General features: G+C 39.2%; 1 protein-coding gene across 1 annotated transcript; it reads right to left on the bottom strand.

Moving 5' to 3' along the window:
* Nucleotides 1-207: 207 nt before the first annotated feature.
* On the bottom strand, nt 208-14,953 carry LOC136238665 (heat shock cognate 71 kDa protein-like). The gene is made up of 3 exons (XM_066029238.1): nt 14,803-14,953; nt 7,335-8,441; nt 208-2,432 (listed from the first exon to the last, which is right to left on the bottom strand). The coding sequence occupies exons 2-3, from the start codon at nt 8,422-8,424 to the stop codon at nt 442-444; spliced, it is 3,081 nt and encodes a 1,026-aa protein (XP_065885310.1). The 5' UTR covers nt 8,425-8,441; nt 14,803-14,953; the 3' UTR covers nt 208-441.
* Nucleotides 14,954-22,988: the final 8,035 nt, after the last annotated feature.

Here is a 22,988-nt window from a genome sequence, read left to right as displayed (position 1 = left end):
ACTATTGGAGTAATTAATGGTGTATTTTACTAAGCCACAAACAAAATTTTCAATGTCAATACAATAATATTAATGTTGATACAAGTAACTATAGCAAAGTATTCTGTTTTCTGTGTGATGATAATCCAGTCTATAGTATGATACACTCACAGTTGCACGTAATTTAGTGACAAAATGTACCTACTCATATGTAGCAAGAATTCAAAGTTATTACAAACAACTGACAATTATTTATTTTTATCTTAAAAAGTACGGTTGTGCTACCTTATACATACAACTATGATACAATAATTCTACTTCGAAATGATTATACTGTCTATTGCATGATCCAGGAATCATAGTTAAAAGTATATGTTCTACTACTTATTAAACTAAATGCATACCATTCTTCTAACAATTATAAAAGTTCGTTAAACGTAGATCCTTCAAGGATTACCAGATTCAAGGATTACCAGACTGAGTATATGATTGCCCCTCTTGCATCCTGCTAACTTGCAACAGCTTCTGAATGGTGGGCTTGTAGATCTTCTCAATTTCCTCTTGCTGTGCTTCATACTCCTCTTTTTGTGCTAATGGATTATTTTCAAGCCAGTCAATAACTTTGTAGCACTTACTAACAGCCTGTTCAAATATTTCAAATTTGAAATCATATTCCAGAATACCCTTCAAATTAAAAACGTAACCCTCGCAAGCGTTCTTGGCTGCAATTCGCTCCCTCTGTTTGTCATCATCGTCTTTGTATTTCTCTTCCTCAATAATCATTCTCTGAATGTCTTCTGCTGACAAATTATTTTCAGTATTAGTGATTGTTAATACATGTTTAGATTCCCCATTTACAGATGATACATTTACAATTTGATCAGCACTAATATTCCTACCACAACTTGCAAAATTGGTTGAGTATTCAGTAATTGGTTGAATTTGGTGGCTTTCACTAGATCTATTTTCCATTATGCCTTTATGTGAAATATACACACGTATAACTCCATTGCGGTCAACATCCAGTGTAACCTCAATCTGCGGGGAGCCTCTAGGAGCCACAGGAATCCCAGTCAGTTTAACCATCCCAAGAAAGTTATTGTCTTTGGTCATTGCACGCTCTCCTTCATAAACCTGAATCAGCATATCCGTCTGATTGTCGGTATATGTACTGAAGACTTCTGGATTCTTGAAGGGAATAGTGGAGTTACGTTTGATAAGTGATGCCATAACACCTCCAGCAGTCTCTATACCCAGGGACAGTGGAGCAACATCAAGGAATAGTAGATCTTGTAGTTCTTCACTCTTGTCTCCATTGAGAATAGCTGCATGTACAGCTGCTCCATAGGCCACAGCTTCATCAGGGTTGATGGATTTATTGAGGTCTTTGCCATTAAAACAATCTTGAAGGAGTTTCTGAATCTTGGGGATACGAGTGGAGCCACCAATAATAACAATTTCACAAATCTGACTTTTGTCAAACTTTGCATCATGCAAGCACTTCTCTACAGGCTTGATTATGGCTTGAAAGAGGTCCATGTTGATTTCCTCAAATTGAGCTCTGGTGATTGTAGTATAGAGGTCAATACCCTCAAACAAAGAATCAATCTCAAGGTTAGCTTGTGCTTGAGAAGAAAGTGTGCACTTGGCTCTCTCACAAGCTGTTCTCAACCGATAAATTGATCGCTTATTCTGGGAAATATCTTTCTTGTGTTTTTGTTTAAACTCCTTCACAAAGTAATCGACCATTCGGTTGTCAAAGTCCTCACCACCAAGGTGAGTATTACTACTAGTTGCTACTACCTCAAATATACTATCTTCAATAGTTACAATGGACACATTGAGAGTACCACCACCCAGATCAAAGATCAATATATTTCTTTCTTCTCTTTTGATAGACAAAGGGCCATAAGCAATGGCAGCAGCAGATGGTGCAGTAATTATACGGAGAACATTGAGACCTGCAATAGTGCCAACATCTTTGATACACTGACATTGAGTATGATTGAAACAAGCAGGAACAGTGATCACAGCATTGGCAATGGTTCGTTTCAAATAAGCCTCGGCTGTTTGCTTTATTTTAGTGAGTACCATAGACAAAATCTCTTCAGCACAGAGCAATTTTGTAGTGCCTTTGTACTCCACGTTTATTCTTGGCTTTCCTTTGTCATTTACCACATCAAAAGGCCAATGATCTCTGCCTAGATTTAAATCATCATCCCATTTTCTACCAATCAATCTTAGAGCACTAAAGATTGTACCGTATGGATTCAAGGAAGCCTGGTTTTTGGCAGAATTTCCAATAAGCCTCTCTATGTCATTAAAAGCAACATAACTTGGAGTAGTCCTATTTCCTTGGTCGTTGGGAATAATCTCCACTTTTCCATGTTGAAAAACACCAACACAAGAGTAACATGTTCCAAGGTCAATCCCAATTGCAGGAAGATTCATCTCTACAATGCAAACAAAAAGATAAACACATCCTTACACTTCCTAATCTCACTTATATATATAATTAATTACAAAAGTTATGGATGTTAAAAATAATGATTAAAGAGAAAGATTTGCAGCTTTGCATGTCTGTAAAGATTTAGCTACTTGTAATCTAAGCAAGAAATTACATTGGTATTTCATTAAAATACATATGTACAGAGGCATGTATATATCAAGACACTCGGTACTATGCAATGTGGCAAAGGAAGTCAGTCACCCCCTGTGGGTATATATTGACAGGAATAAAGAAAATGGCATTTTCACACATGCATAGCTCCATGATTCCTTCTCCAAAGCACACAATTTTTTGCATTATAGCTATCTCCAGGTATGTAAGTAGGCCATGCAGAAAATTTGATTAAGTTTGCACCAGCTACTTGTGAGATATGGACATTCAAATTATTGATTTTCTTCATATTTCCTTCTATGGGGGCTTCAAATCTTTTTGATGGCACAAACATGCAACTTGATTGCCACAAACTTCGGCACAAATGAAGAGTGCATAAAGGTACATTAATGTACTAAGCTTCCTATAAATCTTAAAGAGTTATGAATACTTATTTGCAAAAAAGATCAAACTTTAGTCATGGATACAGAGAATGGAAATACATTGAGAATCGGTGTGTACATATGCTAATCATCATAGCAGTGCCTTCTGATGACTTGAGAAACAATGGAGTTACAGCTACAGAGGTATAAAGCAAATATTAAGCGTTAGTGTTGTGAACCTGCTGAGTTTGCTAAAACTGGTTATTGAATGGTGAATATTGGCCAGTTATTGAAGTTGGCAGACATACTGGTACTCAACAAGCCTGTTGGAAGCCTTAGGGTGGTACCAAGGTGACCATCAACATCCTGCCTTACAATAACAATCACACATTTACAAAAGTTTTGAGGTTATGTTGTGATGTTAACACTTGTCAGCAGGTGTAGCAGTACTTTGTAATAGCCACTGATCTAACGATGTGCTAGCAAAGACATGCTTCACTGTCTCCTGCGATGCCCATGAGTGACTGCACGTATTTACTTTTTCAGTGAACTCCAGTAGCAGAGGTTATCACGTATGTCAAAGTATTTGGCCAAATCCATCGCGAGACGATGAACTGACGTGCAAATGGGAAGCTGGAAATGCTATGTTGGACACATTCCTAGGAAGATCTCCAAAGTCAGCTTGATCTTTATTGCATGGTGGTACAAGCTGACCTTCATCTCAAGTTCAATCTCAGCTTAGTTTACAAAAAAAACAACCAATAAAGTGGTTCAACTCAACAACCTCAACCTAGTCACTCTTGTGTGATCATCTCAAATAATTGGCAAAAAACTTTGGCGAATTGAACGCTATTCGCCAAAGTTTTTTACTATACAGTACCAGTTTACAACACTACTAAACAAGCGTAAAGTCACGGGATTAAGATACTCTAATAGAGCAATCACCAAAGTTGCACAAAAACTGTCGAAACAAACTAACCAGCATTCAAACCAGGGACTTCCAGACCTAACATCTTCATCCTTAACCACTGAACCACTGCTAACTTGGCTGTTTACCACACTTAATTTCACACTAAATTGAGTAAAAACAAATTTCCAATAAATACAAAAAGAAGTGAAATACACACAAAACAGCCAAGCTGTGAAAAAATGGTGTTGTTTTTAAAAGCTTGGGTGAAAAAGGTTGTGAAATCAAAGGAGGTGGTCAAGAAATGGCTGCAGTGATATTAATGCTAATAAATTTCAAAGTGCATTTATTAACAATACCACTGCAGCTACGTATTTCTTGGCCGCACTAATACTAAAATTTACAAGTTAAAGGAAAAATTAGAAATTTTAAGTTCAATTATGGATCATAGAAAAAAAAGTAGGGAAACAAGGGAGGTTGCCTACACCTCCAGATATACTAGCGAACATTTAATCCCTAATCCAGTCTATACCCAAGACCCTTAGGGATTAAATGTTCATTAGTATATCTGGAGGTGTAGGCAACCTCCCAAGCTTGTTTCCCTACTTTTTTTTTCTATGATCTCTAATTGAACTTAAAATTTCTAATTTTTTCCTTTAACTTGTTTGTTTACTTTTTTTTGTAACATTATTATGACTGGTGAACCCACGCATACCACATCAAAAGAAGGATGGTGCCAGAATTAATGTTTTCATCTGAACGCGTGCCCCAGCTATCACAAACTGCTTCAAAAGTACGGTGGCCATTACGCTTCGATTTCAGCTATGATCAGCCTGTTACACAGTGCTACAGATGAAAAACAGTAAAAGAAGTCCCTCTGCAACAATCCAGTCACCACAAAAATATGATGATTCGCATGCCCCCAACTATCAATCACTGCCTCATAAGTGCAGTGGCTATATTACGCTTTGCTATTCAGCTATGTTCAACCTGTTACACAGTGTTACAAACGAAGAACAGTGTTAGAAACATCTCTGCAATCACCATGGAAAATACGGACGATTTATACAAACGTACTGTAGGGAAGCCATGCATCACACTACCGTGAATCGACACTTTTGGCTATAAGCAAAAAGGAATGGGACACAAAGGAGGACAAAGGTAAGTCCATAATGCGTGCATTGTACGTACTGCAGTATGCAAAAGGCACGTCTCAGGACGAAGCGACGTTGAACAGTGAAAAGATCAAGCCCGTAGCATTATCCGTTATCGAGTTACACTTGCCTGAAGGCATCAGGCAGGCAGGCAGTTAGTCAGAAGAAAATTCCATTGTATGAATTAAAAAAAAAAATTGTAACAATTTATTGGAATCCTTTAGGATCGTACTGAAGGAACTTTTGGGCTTGGTTATACGTAACCAATACTGCCAAGGTGCCAGGATGGAGTTGTGAAGCTGGTTTTTGAGGGAATTTTTTTGGCTAAGAAAACCCAAATCTCCATGATTCCTAATATACAGTACCACCATACTGTATGATTAGCATTATCAGCACTGCAGCCTTTCTTAGCCACCACCTTTGATTTCACAACTTTTTGCACCAAGATTTTTAAGGCCACAATTATGCATGAGAATAGAGATCCCTCTCAAAATATAACCAAAAATTCAACATTAAAAACTGTAATAGTAATTATATGTACGATAAAACAGTCTTTGTCTAACTAACATGAAATACAGCATTAAAACAAGAAAGTCATTATAGAAGTACAAATGTGACGAGAATCCCACATGTTGCTGGTGTAAGCTTAATTTTACAGCAGAATGCATCATTCAGTACGATATTACTGTATAGTAGGGACCACAAAGGAGTAGGCGTGGCCCATGAAATAACATCACCAAAAAACCAGCCTTAATTTTCCCTGACAACTATTGGTTAGGTAAAACTAAGCCCAAATAAGCTTTCAGATTGATCTGAAACATTTTCAAGAAGTTGTTATGGATTTTAAAAAAGTTATTCAACGAATTTTCTACTGACTGAGTAACTGACTGATGCCTTCAGACAAGAGTAACTCGATAACGGATAAGGCTACGGGCTTGATTTTTTCACTGTTCAACGTTGCTTCGGCCCGAGAGGTACCTTTTGGCATACTGCAGTACGTACAATGCATTCTTCATGGACTTACCAGTGTCCTCCTTTGTGTCCCATTCATCTTCGCTGACAGCAAAAGGTGTCGATTTGGCGGTAGCACATGGTGGCTTCCCTTTGTAATGTAAATCATCCGTATTTTTCATAATGGCTATTTTGCAGAGGTGATTTGTACTGCTGTGTAACGGGTTAAACATAGCTGACAACAAAGTGTAATGAATACTTCACTTTTCAGATGATAATTGATATAGGTGGAGTGCACGGTGCCATTTCAGATGCGGTAGTAATTATTTACAAAAAAAGTTAACAAGCAAGTACACAGAAAAATTTGGAACTTTCAACTAGAGTAGGGACCATAGCATATCGATAAAAAGTACTGAAACAAGCTGGAGTAGTGCATGATATTTAATGACAGTAAAACAATAAGAAGTGTTATATCCCTACTGTGCATTTCCATTATGGTATCTAGGGATATAACACTTCTTATTGTTTTACTGTGATTTAATATTGTGCACTACTCCAGCTTGTTTCAGTACTTTTTATCGATGTGCTATGTCCCTACTCTAGTTGAAAATTCCAAATTTTTCTGTGTACTTGTTAAATATTAAATGAAATGGATAAAATATTAAGAATTCTGTAATATTTTTAGCACTTGTTTTGCAATGAAAGAAGGTATTAACAGCAAAAACTTTGGTTGCATTGTGTTACCCAAAGGCAAAGAAAGTGAAGTTCAAAAATCATGCATTGTTTCATGTCACTGACAAGAGATACAGTGTATAAGTGTTATTCCACCTTGCACTAAATAAGCCGTTTGCTCTCATTTTTTTCCTTTGCCCTGGTCATTAGAAGAACATAACTTACCCAGCTGTTCATGGATACTGTGATGTAGAAAAGTTGGATCTCCCTACAGGACTGCATTCATAAGTTAAAGTAAGCACCTGTAGTTTATTTTCTGTATTGTCACTGTACAAATTGATCTTTCTGTTGATACCGCTTTGCAATACTGTAGTGTTGAAAGTTCTCAGCTTCTATGGCTGAAACGTATAACTGTGGTTGACCATTTCTTTGGCTATCTCTAGATACATAAAGGAAATGAAATGGATTTTGAAAATGCTTTAAAATTTGAGGTTCTCCAGATCTGGTCACAAAAATTGAATCTTAAAAAAATGTCAAAGCCTGATTTTTGGTCCAGCATCACCTATTATTGTAATACCATCATTTATTGTTTCACTACATTTTATTGCTTAGATCCCTACTTCATTTTAAAACAATAATTTCTTGTAGAAAGTATAGACATATTATAACATTTAGTCATAAAATGATACCTTCAGTTTGCTTCTGAACTGGTTCCTGACACTTCCCATCAAGTTTCTGAGACAGTTCATGTATCAGTTGATCCTTTTCTGCAATTTCTTGGTCTTTTTGTTGTAGCTGTTTGCAAAATTCTTCATCCTTCCTCTTTAACAGCTGATCTTTCTCAATTTCTTTCTGCTGTAATAAGATATGCCTTTCCCGGAGCATTTCATCTTTCTGGTCTAAAGACTTAAACAGCTCAATGATGTCATCCCCTCTATTAGGCCTGTATGTATAGCTGATATTCTTCAAACTCTCTATCACTTCTGCAATAACAGGTCTGTCTCCTGATCTGTCCTGTAAGCAACACTTTGTAAGCAGGTTTAGTGCTGGGTAATTGGTCATTACTGCAAGGTAATGCTCCCTTCTTTCAATCTCTGACAAGACAATTCTAGCTGCAGTTACTTGGTTCTTTGGCATAGGCCATTTCATGCTCACTAGATGTATGCACACGCATCCGATTGAGAACACATCCATTGGTAAGCCATACACTGGCTCATCTATCAAAGCTTCCGGGGGCATAAATGCTGTAGTGCCAGGAACCATTGTATGTCTGTGGAGACCAGGTGGTATTACTTTAGACACTCCAAGATCTGATACTTTCGCTACAAGATGTTTTGTAAGGAGAATGTTATTGGAAGAGAGATCTCGATGAACAATGTTTTGACTGTGAAGGAACTGGATACCCTGACAGGTGTCCATGAGAATGGACAACTTAAAATGAAGAGGAAAATTTTCTCTTACACATTTCTCAATCAAGCCAGTTAGACTGATATACATCAACTCCATCACTAACCATGGTAACTGGGCATCAGGACTAGGGTAGTGTATTCCTAGGAACTGTACCACATTGGGGTGCAGTATTCTGCTACACTGAACACATTCAGTGAGGAAATCTCTTTTCTTCATTTCACTCATCAGTATTGGATGCATCTCCTTAGCAGCACAATGTGTCCCGTGCACCATCACCTCATAAACATTAGCATATGAACCAGTTCCTATTGGATCCTTTCTCCTTGTCTTTGTAACCACTGATAACTCCAAGCTGCGAAGGTGTTCCATGGTAGCAAATTCCTATCCTAATATTTACAATTGCAAATGCATAGCAACACTACTTAATACACTTTGCGCTACAACTGTCCACTACTTCTGTATACATTTATACACTGATACTGCACAAGTATATGGAACAGGAAGTTGAAATACAGTTGGGATCTCTAAACAAGAGGTATTGAAAACATATACTTAGCCACCCTTACCCATTTGTTGCGCACCCTTACCCATTTGTTGTGCCTGTTACAAAGCGTTATACACACGAAGAGCAGCACTAGAAACGTCTTTGTAAATCAACCCAAGCACTATACAAAATACGGGCAATAAGCATGATAGCCAGCCACTCAGAAGTCATATCATGCTACTGTATATTGGCACCTTTGTATTCTCTGTGAAAAGAACTAGGACACAAAAGAAGCTTAGCTACAAATACAAGTCCATGATATGTGGATCGTACATACTGCAGTATATCAAAAGGCACATATTGGGCTGAAGCAATGTCTATCAATGAAAACATCAAGTCCATAGCCTTTACAAAAAGTATTGACTAGAAATTTTCCTTCACAGTGCCTTGGCAGTATTGGTAAGGTATAACCAAGCCCAAAAGTGCCTTGAGATTGACCATGGCCAATATGCTTCCGATGAGTTGCTACAAATTTTAAAAGTTTTCTAATTTTCTGCCCGGCCGACCAACTGAATGACCGACTAGTAAGAATGTACAAACCTCCATGATCCCTAATATAGTGCATGCATGGTTACTTCTATTACAGTGGAAACTGTGCATAATAGTCACCTCATGGCTAGACATTTCTGGCCTGTATTTTATATACAAGTGGTTGTTATAGGGAAAAAACCTGCATAGGGTAGTCAGCAGTATTTTAGTAGTTATGACAATTATAACAGGGTAGAGGCTCTCGTCAACTGCAATATGCTGGTATTGTTAACAATTATCTACCACTTGTATCCACACCATGTGCACAACACACTATCGTGTGTCTTGGTTCGGGTACAATAACAATGTTACGCTATTACATTTAATAGTGCTACACCCTGAACAGAAGGTTGGCATTATCGGTAAATCTTGTACAGGTGTACCTGTGCAAGTCATTCTAATTTCTAAAGCAAAATTCATCCCTTGAATACTCACAACAGAATTAATCACGCTTCCAGATATTAGTAAGTACACACATTATGTTATGAAATTAACAACTTATTTGGTGTATTATCTATATAATTACATGAAAACTAACAAGGAGAAAACATCCTGACCACCTGGTAGACTCTTGTAAGCGTTCGAGCATAAATCGGATGGCTGCAGGTTCGAGGCTACCTAGGTCCAGTCATGGATTTTTTCTCCTTTCTCCAACTTTTCAAACACATTAAGTAGCTAAAGTCTTTGAGCAGGCTGTAGGACCAGGTGTCCTACAGACCTTCAGCACTTGTGCTGTAAAGCATTAATAAATTTAAAAAAATAATAAATTAGAGCATTGCATTAGTGTAGCATAATTCCATTAACAATGTTTCCATTAACTAAACAAATCATTATAAGCATAAGGAAAATTCTAATTTTTCCTTACACTTGTTTGTTTACTTTTTTGTAACACTATTATAACTGCTGAATCAGCGTATACCACATCAAAAGAAAGGATGGCACCAGAGATAATGTTTTTGACTGAACACATGCTCCAACTAGCAATTACTGACTCAAAAGTAAAGTGGCCATTATGCTTCGCTTTCAGCTATTTCAGCCCATTTCACAGCATTAAAAACAAAGAACAGTAGAAGTGCCTCTGCAATAACCATGGAAAATATGGATGATTCCCATTTACAAATGTAAGGAAGCCATCATGCTACTGGGAATTGACACTTTGAGCTGTCAGCAAAAAGAAATGGGACACAAAGGAGGACAAAAGTAAGTCCATGATGCACACTGTACGTACTATGGTATGCCAAAAGGCACCTGTTGGGCTGAAGCAATGTTGAACAGTGAAAATATTAAGCCAGTATCGAGCTACGCTTGTCTGAAGGCATCAGGTAGGCAGTCAGTAGAAAATTCCAAAAGTTAAAAATTTTGTAACAATCTATTGGAAGCATTTAGGGTCGTACTGAAGGCACTTTTCGGCTTGGTTATACCTACCCAATACTGTCAAGGCTCCAGAATGGTATTGTGAAGCTGGATTTTGATATATTTGGCCAGAAAACTCAAACCTTCATGATCCTTAACATAACCTTCATGATCCTTTATATACAGTACATAACATACAGTACTACTGTACTGTATGATATATACTGTATGATATATACTTGAGCTGCTAGCTTGAACCACTTATACCTATAGATTCATAACACATTCAAACTAGCTATAGCATAAGCTAGCATAGCTTGAATGCATGTAAGCTAGCATGTAGATACATCGCCAATTATCAACTGAGTTTGGTCCTTCGCATTTGAGTACATCCTATCAACTTCCAGTTTTCACCACTCTCTTCATTTCTCCTTGAGCTATCTTGTAAAAAATTATTTGGTATAACTCATGTGGTCTATTCTGCTGGCAAGCTCTGTGTGTTAGACTGAGACCATGTAAATAAGCATTTATCAACCACCAGCATCCATTATCGATGCAATTCCACAATTATTGACCACCTAGCTACTGTTAACTGAGTCAAAACTTAGCCCTATTCTACTTATTGTAGTGCACTAATCCACCAAGTTTTTGCCCTTTGCGTATGTTGCTGACGAGGTATTGATAAAACTTAGATTTAAGATCAGAACAATGATAAGTGGTTTCCATTACATTTGCCTACAGCAGCAACTACAGCGGAACCTCAGTTATCCGGACACCACTTATCCGGATTCTTGGTTAACCAAACTACGGAAATGACTGCTCTATTAGAGTAGTGACTGTTCTATTAGGGTAGTTGAAAATACTGATATTAAAAAAAAATCTTTATGGTTATTAATGCACAGTTTCAGAGATATGGACTTTTCAGACTTATGGACTACCCCTGGTCCCAAGGGGTTCGGATAACTGAAGTTCCACTGTACTTACTATTCAGTCTTAGCTGTGCCAGGTATTTGCTTCTCCATGCTTATTTATAACAGATCATGTGATCATGTAAATTTCTGTAAAGAATTGGACTTGCTGTTGGTCTTTCTGATCAGTAATACTACAAATAGAGTCTCCTTCCTTTTTTCAAGTGAGTATCACTTGATAGTGTTGAGTGTGAGCAGTTGTCATCCGTTTTGGTTAGATATCAAGAATCCCTTCTATGTCACATCTTCATCCTGTGATAAACAAAGTTCTGACACCAGGTTTCAGTCAGGCACATATAAAAAAGTCCTTATAAACAGACCCCTTCATTTCCTATCATGGATGACAGAAACTTCATAATAACTCTGGAAATGCATGGTTGATCATTGGTATCGTGAAGGTCAATATTAGATACCAATTGATAATTGGCCGCTTACACTACCAATGCTTAAAAGTAAAGCATATGTGCATCCTTGGTTAGTATACTACACTGCAGCACTATTTGAGTCTTGAGTGAATAATAATAATAAGACTGCTGTAGTATTTAAGAAATTTGTACTTGATATTTTATAGCTTGTCAATAACATAAATTTATGGAAACTTAGGAAACAACAACTTATCCTGAATACAGGCTTGTTGGAGTTAACAAACGGTAGCAAGGGAAAAGCCATACTGGGAACCAGGTGTGGCTTGCAAGAATTCACTACATGCGTTGACACAGATTGAGACAGCTGTTGCTTGCCTCCTTATAGGGTTGCACATATTTACAAGCCATTAAAGTGCTAACCAAGCAAAGCTATGAATATGTTAACATTACCATCTACTTATAAGGGAACAACAGATCAATGAATCATTTTTTCTATAATTATATATAAGCATGCCAATGTGTCTTCTGACCATAAAAAAAAATTGATAGGACATAATGTCCTGAGGGGAAGCACACTGTCTGAGCTGTGCACAACTACTACTAACAATACAGGAATTACCAGTTGGTTGCTTGGAGGTGCTACATCCTTGCAACCCAAGGGAGGGATCACAAATGTGCCAATGCTAACAAAAATCAGCTACATAGCAGCTTTGTGGCTATTACAAACCATACTCAGGCTACTTGGCAGTACAGTATATAGCTAGGCAAAGTGCAGTTGCCCAGCTAACCATATGTTCTTCCAACCAACTACAAAATAATTGTTGGTCTCCTGACACTCAAAAAAATTCTTATCACAAGTCTTGGTCCTGTTGGAGTTTAAATCTTTACTGGTTGTGAATTGGCCTTGTGTCAGCAAATACTGTCCTCATTGACTGCTAAAGCTCACATTACTACATATAGTAAATGAGATAGCTGATGATAAAGAGAATTAGAAGAATGGAACTGGACACAGTCTTGAAGGGTGGATGTGTAGCTCCATGTTTAGTGTGTATAGCTTCCAGTTACGATAACAATAAAAAATTAATTTGTGAATCCAGTAATCAATTACATAATTGAAATCTCACCATGTTGGTCATGTAGACTGTGATTGAGGTGTGTACATAATTGTGTATGTATACATGGTGCTTGCTGAGATTACAATGTGACTACTTCTTATTATGTTCCCTTAGTCATTACGTAGTGACTAATGCATGGCACTAGACAATATTAGTGTCATTCTGTGATGATGTAAAGTATATTGTCTATATAGTAAGTTATGCAGATTCTAAGGTGATTTCACCGGTCCAGTCAGCTTTTTTAAACTGAAAAAATTAAAACAGCAAGCAAAATTTAAGTCTAAATGAGCTGTTTAAAAAAGTGCATGATCAAACTACATAAACCGCTCTCCAGCACAACCGAGCCTTAAATGTGTTAAGCACTTCTAAAAATAATTATCAATTATAATTATCAATTAAGGTAATTTTGTAGGCGCTTTGCTTATAGTTCTGTTTTAACTGTTTTGCACGGAAGAACACACTAAAATAAAATGGTATATTAATGTACAAGTAATACCATAAGCGGCGGTACACTCAACAAGGGAAGCGCTTGTACAGAAATGCAGGCACTAAACAGCGAAACTGCTGAGTTACTATTCATCAAAAACCAGGTTTCATGGAAAGCCACACCATGATATTTAGCACTAATAAGCTATAACTTAGTGATTTCTAGGTCCTCACGAACGAATTGAGCTGCTATCCAATTGTAACAGCACGGTAGTGGGCTCGTGGTATTTCTGTAGCAGTACTAATTGCCATTATCCTTGAAAGATACGATAAATAACCAGCCTCTCGTCAGTTTTCCCACAAAGTCTCTACGACAGGACCTAGATAATATAACCACTCATTGACACTGCCATAAAGAAATAGTACTAATTGGCTGACAGCTGCTATTTTTGATGAATAATAACCACATCAAGCAGTAGTGCTAAATGCTGGTTTGCAGGAGACTTAATTTACCTTTCCCAGTAAATTATTAACACTCACTTTGTATGATTCCTCCGCTATTATAGCGGCTATACAGCACTTTGAAATTAACAACCTTCTCACTAACACCTACTCAAGTTTCGTGCCAATTTGCATCATCCATCATTATCATGCATTAAAAAATAATAACCTATTAAGCGCCTAACCTGTAACCTTAAGCTAGCAACCCTTCTGTATCTTTCTGTGTAGACTTAGAGTGGTAAAATTTAGCTGTGAATGATTTATTAGGATGATTGTATTAAAATAGCTGCAATTAAAATGTCTCAGAACAGACCCCACCCCTAATGAGCTTTTCTTATTTGTTTTGTTAATTAGCAAAACCCAAACCATCAAGGGTACAACGCTAATGTACAAGGTTAACTAGCAATGAGATAAATAACCTTTAAAGGAATCTAAATCACAGTTACTTAAGTCCTCAATGTTCAAGTTGTTGCAGTCCAGGATTGTCCTTGGCAAAAATGAATAAAGGTAGCTATTGGTTTGTTCTGGCAAACAGTTGCATGAGCTTTTGATTGTGGTTTGCCCTGGTAGTTGTTAAGGGGTATGGTGCTGGCAAATACTGGGTGGGAATGTGCATCATCTTGTTTACAAACTTTAATAACAGAATTAAACGTGAGTGTCTTCTACGATTCTCAAGGGATTGCCATTTCTGCCTTTGAGTTGGAAACTTAGCTCTTAGTTAGGCACAGGTGTGTATTTTTAAAGCTTTATGTGGCCTGAGCCAGTTCACAAAGATAGAAATTGTATGGTGTGCTTTAATTAGTCGCACGGATATTCTGCAGACCTAAAGTAGCATCCTCCAATATGTCTGTGAGTAGGCTAGGATAACTATAATAGGTAGTTGTCAATGTGACACGTCGCCAGACATATAATACGCATGCATACACTGATAAGGCATAATAAAGTACCTTAAACACGGCGGCCGGACAGCTGATTTCGCTTTTCGCCGTTAACGATGACAATACCGCGCTGATCAAGAAAGTACTGCCTATCTTCGGCTGCAGTCCTTGCTAAGTGCTACAATATACAGTTACCGAGTACTATCCATTCTCCGTTGCTGATTACGTAGCCAGGTCTTCCTGACGTCATGCTACAATTACGCAATGTATGAGCTCCAATTTCGTACATAGAAAATCGATTGTTTGTCCAGCACATGCCAATTAACTGGTGCTGGGGTGATATAGCAACCGGGGAAAAGATAATACACTCTAATTGCTAATAGAGCAGTTAACCACACCCTAGATTAGGCCACTCCAAATAAATTCTCTGTTTCCCGTCCTGGACTCTGGCATATTTGCATGCGGGTCCATTTCCATTATTTCATTAGAAGATTGGCAGCTATCCAAGCCATTATTTTCCTGGCAAAGACTGCATAAAAGCATGTTTAAAATTGTTCCTTCCTTTGTAAGTTGCAAAAATAACACAAACGTGAAGTTTGTGCTGACTTGATAGCACTGCTGGCACGTGAGCTGACACTGTTTCAAGATAGCTTTTACTGAGCCTATCAGTATGCAAGAATAACCGGAAAATAATGGAAGAATACGGAATAATGGAATATTTAGAGCAGGCAGTAACCAGATGCGGGCGGTGGACGGGAAACAGAGAATTTATTTGGAGTGGCCTTACACTGACTAGCTATTCAACAAAACTTTGAAATTAACTACTGAGCTGAGTCAGGCATTGCCGGTCAATGAAAGTGTTATACGTTAAGAGACCCAGAGCCTAAAATGTGTTGTTTGACCATTTAGAAAGTGCAGTGTTTTGTCAGTTTACTGCTGCACGTGTGGAAGTAGTCTGGCGCGGCCGCCCCTTCGCAAACAGGAAGGGTCTGGAGACTCTAGCATAGTGTGCTTGTGCGAAAGGAATGTAAATGATTAGTGGGAGAAACGTGGTTTTTCGTAATTAGATTGCACCATTATCGTTAGTCATTGCGATATTCATATCCAGTGGAACGCTAAAAAAAACTCACCGCTTCTAACTTTCAAGACTACTTAACGTACTCTTTGTACTTTTTTACTATGCCATCCTTATTCCTCCATGTCCTTCACGATAAGCTGTACTAATTGGACAGGACCCGAGGCAAGCAAAACAGAAGCCATAGTTTGCCGCCTATCAAGTTAGCCAAAACGGATATCTACGTCACTAAATGAGCAGGCTAGCGATTTGATTGGACGCACCAGTTTTCGGTAAGTTTGCACAAGTACACAATGCTAGAGTCCCCAGACCCTTCCTTTTTGCGAAGGGGCGGCCGCGCCAGACTAGTGTGGAAGTAGCTTTGAAGTTTCCATTATTAGGCCACATAAACTTACACAGTAAATTTAAATGGATCAATTTTACCTCCATGGGTAAATTTAAACTGCAGAAGTTTTGGTTAAAATGACCATCTAAAAGTGGTTGTAACCCGAGTAGGTATTTGAACTAAATCAGTCAAAATAACCAGGGAAGGTCAATACAACTGTTCGTTGAAATAACATATTTTGGTGATTTGAGTGTGAATTATCAAGTCTACTATGGTAAAGTTTAGATGACCAGCTACATGTTTAAATTTACAGTACACTGGCTGTTATAACAGTTGTGTTACATCCCACAATCAAAAGTGAACATGGAGAACATAGGTTTTAAATACAATTTGAAAACTCTATAAGACCAGGTATGTTTAAGGTATTAAAATGCAGTATGTAACAATTATTGTGAATATGTGTCATAGATAGATTTAGCACATATTTGTCGAATCACGTATTGTGGTTGCTGGTGGTATTAAGTATTCATTGAATTGCATTTAGTAGATGCTGGTAGTATCACTATTAACTATATTTTTTGGCAGGTGGTCAGGTTGTTTAATCACGTGATCAGGTGCACGTGATCCCCTCTCAACGCAGGTCGGTGACAAGAACGTAGCTGCTATTGCGTTTTCGAGCCTTTGTTGTAATCTGTATGGCTCGATGTAGGATTTTTGGCCCCTGCAGCTAACTCGAGCCTATCTGGACGAGAGTTCCATAGCCCGTGCTGTGGAGAAGGATCTGACCTTTCACCTTATTCCTTGTTTATTAGGAGTAAGGGAGTATGTGGTGGAATTCGTAGAACGGGGTTGGGAGTGGTGGGGCACTTTTACGCACGACGAGTTGAAGTTCGATCACACGAGCCAACAAATGGCGCCTTCTGCATCACGTGCGTAACTGGCTGGAGGCATGCGTGATTCTTTTTGTGCTAACCACAGTTAAGCTATTAACCTCCATTTAGCACATATTTGTCGAATCACGTATTGTGGTTGCTGGTGGTATTAAGTATTCATCGAATTGCATTTAGTAGATGCTGGTAGTATCACTATTAACTATATTTTTTGGCAGGTGGTCAGGTTGTTTAATCACGTGATCAGGTGCACGTGATCCCCTCTCAACGCAGGTCGGTGACAAGCACGTAGCTGCTATTGCGTTTTCGAGCCTTTGTTGTAATCTGTATGGCTCGATGTAGGATTTTTGGCCCCTGCAGCTAACTCGAGCCTATCTGGACGAGAGTTCCATAGCCCAAAGAAAGCCCATAATGGGGTAGCAGGGGGTTCTAAGTGGCTAGTTGGAGTAGTTTAAACCTTGTCGAAAATGATCATCTTGTTTGAGCTTGGTTTTCCTATCGCCCAGATGAGGTCTTGTCACCTTTGATAGGCACTGTTAAGCGTTAGCGCCATAGGGTTAGCACGTGTGTCTGCCTATTCATGGCTACCTGGCCACCTCTGTAAACCGTGCCAGCAGCACAGTTTAGGAGCTGCAAATTGCTATTGGTTGTTGATACTGGCCGGTATAGAAAGGAATATATTTCAAAACGTTAAGTGAGTGATGTTACCATAACAATATTCAACAGCTAGAGAAAGTACAGCGTAGGGCAGCTAGATGGGTCCTAAATGATTTCAATCGATTCAGTTCAGTCACAGCTATGTTACAGCATCTTTCTTGGCCAAGCCTTCAGCTGAGACGTAAAATATCCAGATTACAAGCACTTTTTTAAATTATACATCAAGATTATTCACTGTCAATTCCTCCTCATTTTATTTCAATGACAAGATCCACCAGACTATATCACCCACATCGTTTTATTCTACCAAATTCATCTACCTATTCATACCAACAGAGCTTTTTCTCCAGATCAATTAAGGATTGGAACAACTTACCATCTTCCATCATTGAGAGCAACAATATTGACTCTTTTTCAGCGGAACTGCAAACATTGTATGGAACCCAATAACTGTAATCTTTGTAACTACGTAGCTAAATTCATTTTATGATTGCTTTTTTTTTTCCTGAGCATATCAGCTGTGCTGTCTGCTCAGTAACAATAATAATAATAATAATAATAATGTTGTATCAGTGCCATGCCCTGGTCTGGCCGGCGAGCAATCCGCTGTCAGCAGGCTACCCCAGCTTCATCGATACTTAGCTGCGTGACACTACAGCCTTTGTTTGATTGAAGTTTTATGGTCATAGTTATGACTTATGCTAAGACTGCTTGCTATAGGTGTGTCACCAGCGTGGCGCCAAGTTGGCAGTATCAGTATCCGTAGCTATAGCTTGTTACTATAATGTACGTGTGTATGCAAGTGCGTTTTAGTGGCTGCATGGCCTGTTGGATTTTTGCACTGTAGTCATGGGATAACCTAGGTGATGTGCAGTTGCGCTCTGTCCCCAGCTCGCAGTGCAGTCATAGTGAGTAATATTGGCTCACCTATTTGTGTACTCTTGACACAATCATAATTGACGTGTTCCCCGTCTCCGGAGAATTGAGGCACAGCCCAGTCTGATGTGTCTATGTGTGATACTGCTTAGGGCGATCTCACATCTCTGTTTATAGTGTAAGCATGTGTGTTAACCATGCCTGGTGTGATTTCAATAAACTAGTGCATGATACCGCTGGCATGTGGTAGTGATCAAATACCTTAGTACAACTTTGTCTTGTTGCCTGAAGTAGTGCTACTAGATCTAGACTCACTCGGTTGCTTTGTTCGGTGGTCACCATAGCTGTTATAGTGTGCTGCTTATCTGTCACATCCTGACTAGCTGGATATAGAATATTCTAGTCTGTTTTTTGTTTGTTTTTCTTTTTTTTTTGATTGCTAGGAGTTCTAGTCAAGGTGTTCCCAGCAAGTGAGCTGTACTAGTCGCAGCTGGTCATCTTGATTATTGGTTATTGATTTAGCTGATATGTGTGTACTGTACATGTGTTACTGAACATCGCTGCCACGTCTAGCTACAGCAAATAATATAGTCTGGTGCTAACGCTCAAGTTGATGACTGACTACGCTGTGCTGGTCACTTAGCAGGTATAGTCATATGCTCTCGGTGTAGCTGAAGCGTGCTTAAACTGTGGCCACAGCTGCTGCAAGTCCTGCCATTTAGTGGTAGTGATTGGCTGATGTGTGACTGTACCATGCTACCAATGTAGCCGTCCTGTCATTCAGTTAAGTGCAGTAACTGATATGCTACTGTATAGGCAACTGAGTAGCCATTTTGTTTACTGCCATCGATGTTGTCATGTATAGCTGATACATATCTGTAGTGAACTGTGCTATACCACTGTATAACTGTCAAATATACTGCAAATGACACTGTCAGGTGCTATCGTTATAGCTGATGCAGGAACTAGGCCTTTATGATCAGTGTGGGTGAAGAGGAGTCTTTAGAGCACATGGTTGGACATGCTAAGTATGTAAGATTTTGCAGAGACCAAAGCCCAACCTCAAGCGATTGCTATGGCCACTGTACTGCATTACTGACATAGTTGTCTCACTCACTGTGACTGATACTGAGTGATAGTGATGCAGTCAGGTGAGAAAGCTCATAGCTGCCCTGTGCTGTTACTATCTGTAAGATCTGTCGATGGTGCAGGTGGTACAAATAACGCAACTAATGTGTAGCCGCAATCATGATGTGGTTAGGATTATCTATCCCGGCATGGCTGTTACGTCTGCAACTAATGCGTCAGGTGCTTTCAGTATGCAGTTGAAATTCCTGACACTTCTGCTGTACATTATTCGTAGCAGTCTATCTGATGTGTGGATGTAGGATCATGACAAAGCCAGATGTCACATCTACTACAATTGATGCAGTCAGATGTAACAATATACCTGATATATGTGACTGCACAGTGCTACTGATGTAGCTGTCGTGTCCACTGAAGCTGCGATTGATGTAGTGAGCATGTGTGGTTACACTGGTGATATTTCTGCTACCTCCATTGTAATTGATATAGTCTGATGCTAACAGTATAGACTGTACAGTGCTACTGGTGTAGCTGTCCTGATCATGATGCAGTCAGGTGATGATATAGCTGATATGTAGCTGCCCTGCTGAAGTTTCTACCACCTCCGCTGTGACATGTTCCTATGTAACAATATAGCTGATGTGTGGCTGTTGCTACAGTGCATGGTAATAATGTATAGCAGTACTATGGCTGTCCCATTTTTCATTTTTTTTTTTTTTTACCACTAATGTAGTCAGAAGCTAGCAATATAATGACTGTACAGTGTTGTTGACGTAGCAACTACAGCTGATGCATGCAGTATAGCTGCCGTGTAAATGTGTGATGACAAGAGGTCACGTTCACTGTGATTGATAGTCAGGTAGCTGATGTATGCATGATTGTACTGTGATACCAACATCGTTATCACATTAATTTTACTAGAATTGATGTTGCATCATTCCTGTTTGAGAGCTACCAATGTAGCCCGTGTTTGAGTACTATGGATTTAGTCCACGTTTACTGATGTAGCTCATGGTTGAGTGCTATCGACATAGCTCACGTTTGAGTGTTACTGGCGTAGCTCATGTGTGATTGCTACTGACGTCACTCATGTTTGAGAGCTGCCAACTTACCTCATCTGAGTGCTACTGACATAGCTCATGTATGGCTGCAACTAATGTAGTTCATGTCTGGTGCAGCTTGCGTTTGAGTGCTACCAGCTTACCTCATTTGAGTGCTACAGACTTACATAGCTCATGTCTGGGAGCTCCTGTCTGGGTACTATCAATATAGCTCATGTCTGAGTGTTACCAATGTAGTTTCTGTTTGAGCATCAGCGATGTAGCTCATGTAAGCATGTTTGAGTACTACCAACGTGGCTCATGATCATGTCCACATAATGCTAATGATATAGCTCGTGTTTGAGTGTTACTGACATAGCCCATGTTTGAGTGTTACATGGACGTAGATCATGTTTGAGTGCTACCAACACAGCTCATGTCTGAGTGCTATTGATGTAGCTCATGTTACCAGCTTACCTCTTTTGAGTGCTATGTACCAAGTAGCTCATGTACGAGTGCTACTAATATAGCTCGTGTTTGAGTGTTACCAAACATAGCTTATGTCTGAAATTGAGTGCTACTGATGTTCGTAGCTCATGTTTGCATGCTACTGATGTAGCTCATGTTTGAGTACTGCTGATGTAGCTCATGTTTGTGTTTGAGTGCTACCAACATAGCTCATGTCTGAGTTTAGTAGCCCGTGTTACCGACTTGTATAATTACCTCTTTTGAGTGCTACTGACATAGCTCCTGTCTGAGTGCTATTGATATAGCTAATGTTTGAGTACTACTGACTGCTCGTGTTTATGTGCTACCAAGATAGCTCATGTCTGATACTGAGTGCTACTGATGTTTGTAGCTCATGTTTGCTTGCTACTGACATAGCTCGTGTTTGAATGCTACCAGCGTACCTCTTTTGAGTGCTACTGATGTAGCTCATGTTTTGAGTGCTACTGATGTAGTTCATGCTTGAGTGCTACCAATATGTTTATGGTGGAGTTCTACTGTTGTAACTCATGTTTGAGTGCTACCGACATAGCTCGTGTGTGAAAGCTTTTAACTTACCACATTAATTATGGGTGCTACCGATGTAGCTCATGTATGGGTGCTACCGATGTAGCTCATGTCTGGGCACTACCAATGTAGCTCATGCCTGAGTGCTACCGACGTATAGTAGTTCGTGTTTACGTGCTACCGACATAGCTCGTATTGTGAGATGTAGACTCATGTTTGAGTACCAACTTACCTCATTTGGGTGCTAGCAACATGGCTCATTTCTGGGTGTTATAGCTGCTCATGTCTGGCTACTAGTGATGTAGCTCATGTCTGAGTGCAACTGACAGCTCATTCTGGGTGTTACCAACATATTGAGTGCTACCGATGTAACTCAGATTTGGGTACTACCAATGTAGCTCATGATCATGTTTGAGAACTGCTGACATAGCTCGTTTGGGTGCTATACCGTCTTAACTCATGTTTCGGTGCTGCTGACATAGCTTATGTGTGAGTGCTACCAATGTAGCTCATGTTTGAGTGCTACCGGTGTAGCTTATGCTGTGTGAGTGCTACCGACATGGCTCATGTTGTGAGATGTAGCTCCTGTTTGAGTACCAACTTGAGTGCTACCAACATAGCTCATGTCTGGCTACAGCTACTGATGTACCTCATGTCTGGGTGCTACTGACAGCTCATGTCTGGGTGTTACTGACATGTTGAGTGCTACCGATGTCACTCAGGTTATTACCGACGTACCTCATGTTTGAGTGCTACCAATGTAGTTCATATGTGACTGCTACCAATGTATTTTTCTACAGTTGTGACTCATGTTTGAGTGCTACCGACATAGCTCATGTGTAAATGCTTTTTAACTTACCACATTTGAGTGCTACCGATGTAGCTCATGTATGGGTGCTACCGACGTAGCTCCTGTCTGGGTATTACCAATGTAGCTTATGTCTGAGTGCTACTGATGTATAGTAGTTCAGTTTGAGTGCTACTGACATAGCACATGTTTAAGTGCTACTGACATAGCTCATACTGTGAGATGTAGCTCATGTTTCCGTACCAACTTACCTCACTAGAGTACTACCAACGTAGCTCATCTCTGGGTGCTATACGTGTCTGGCTACTAGTGATGTAGTTCATGACTGGGTGTTACCGACATATTGAGTGCTGCTGATGTAACTCAGGTTTGGGTACTACCGATGTAGCTCATGTTTGACTGCTACTGACATAGCTCATGTTTGCAACATAGCTAGTGTTTGACTGAGTGCTACCAGTGTAGCTCATGTTTGAGTGCTACCGTT

Source organism: Dysidea avara, chromosome 11 (assembly GCF_963678975.1).
Source record: "Dysidea avara chromosome 11, odDysAvar1.4, whole genome shotgun sequence".
Taxonomy (NCBI): domain Eukaryota; kingdom Metazoa; phylum Porifera; class Demospongiae; order Dictyoceratida; family Dysideidae; genus Dysidea; species Dysidea avara.
This window is presented reverse-complemented; position numbering and strand designations above follow the sequence as displayed.

Coding starts and splice junctions, on each gene's coding strand:
- LOC136238665 (XM_066029238.1), bottom strand. CDS start 8,424: ATGGAACACCTTCGCAGCTTGGAGTTATCAGTGGTTACAAAGACAAGG. Junction 2,433..7,334: donor AGTTCAGAAGCAAACTGAAG/GTATCATTTTAT, acceptor TTTGCATTGTAG/AGATGAATCTTCCTGCAATT.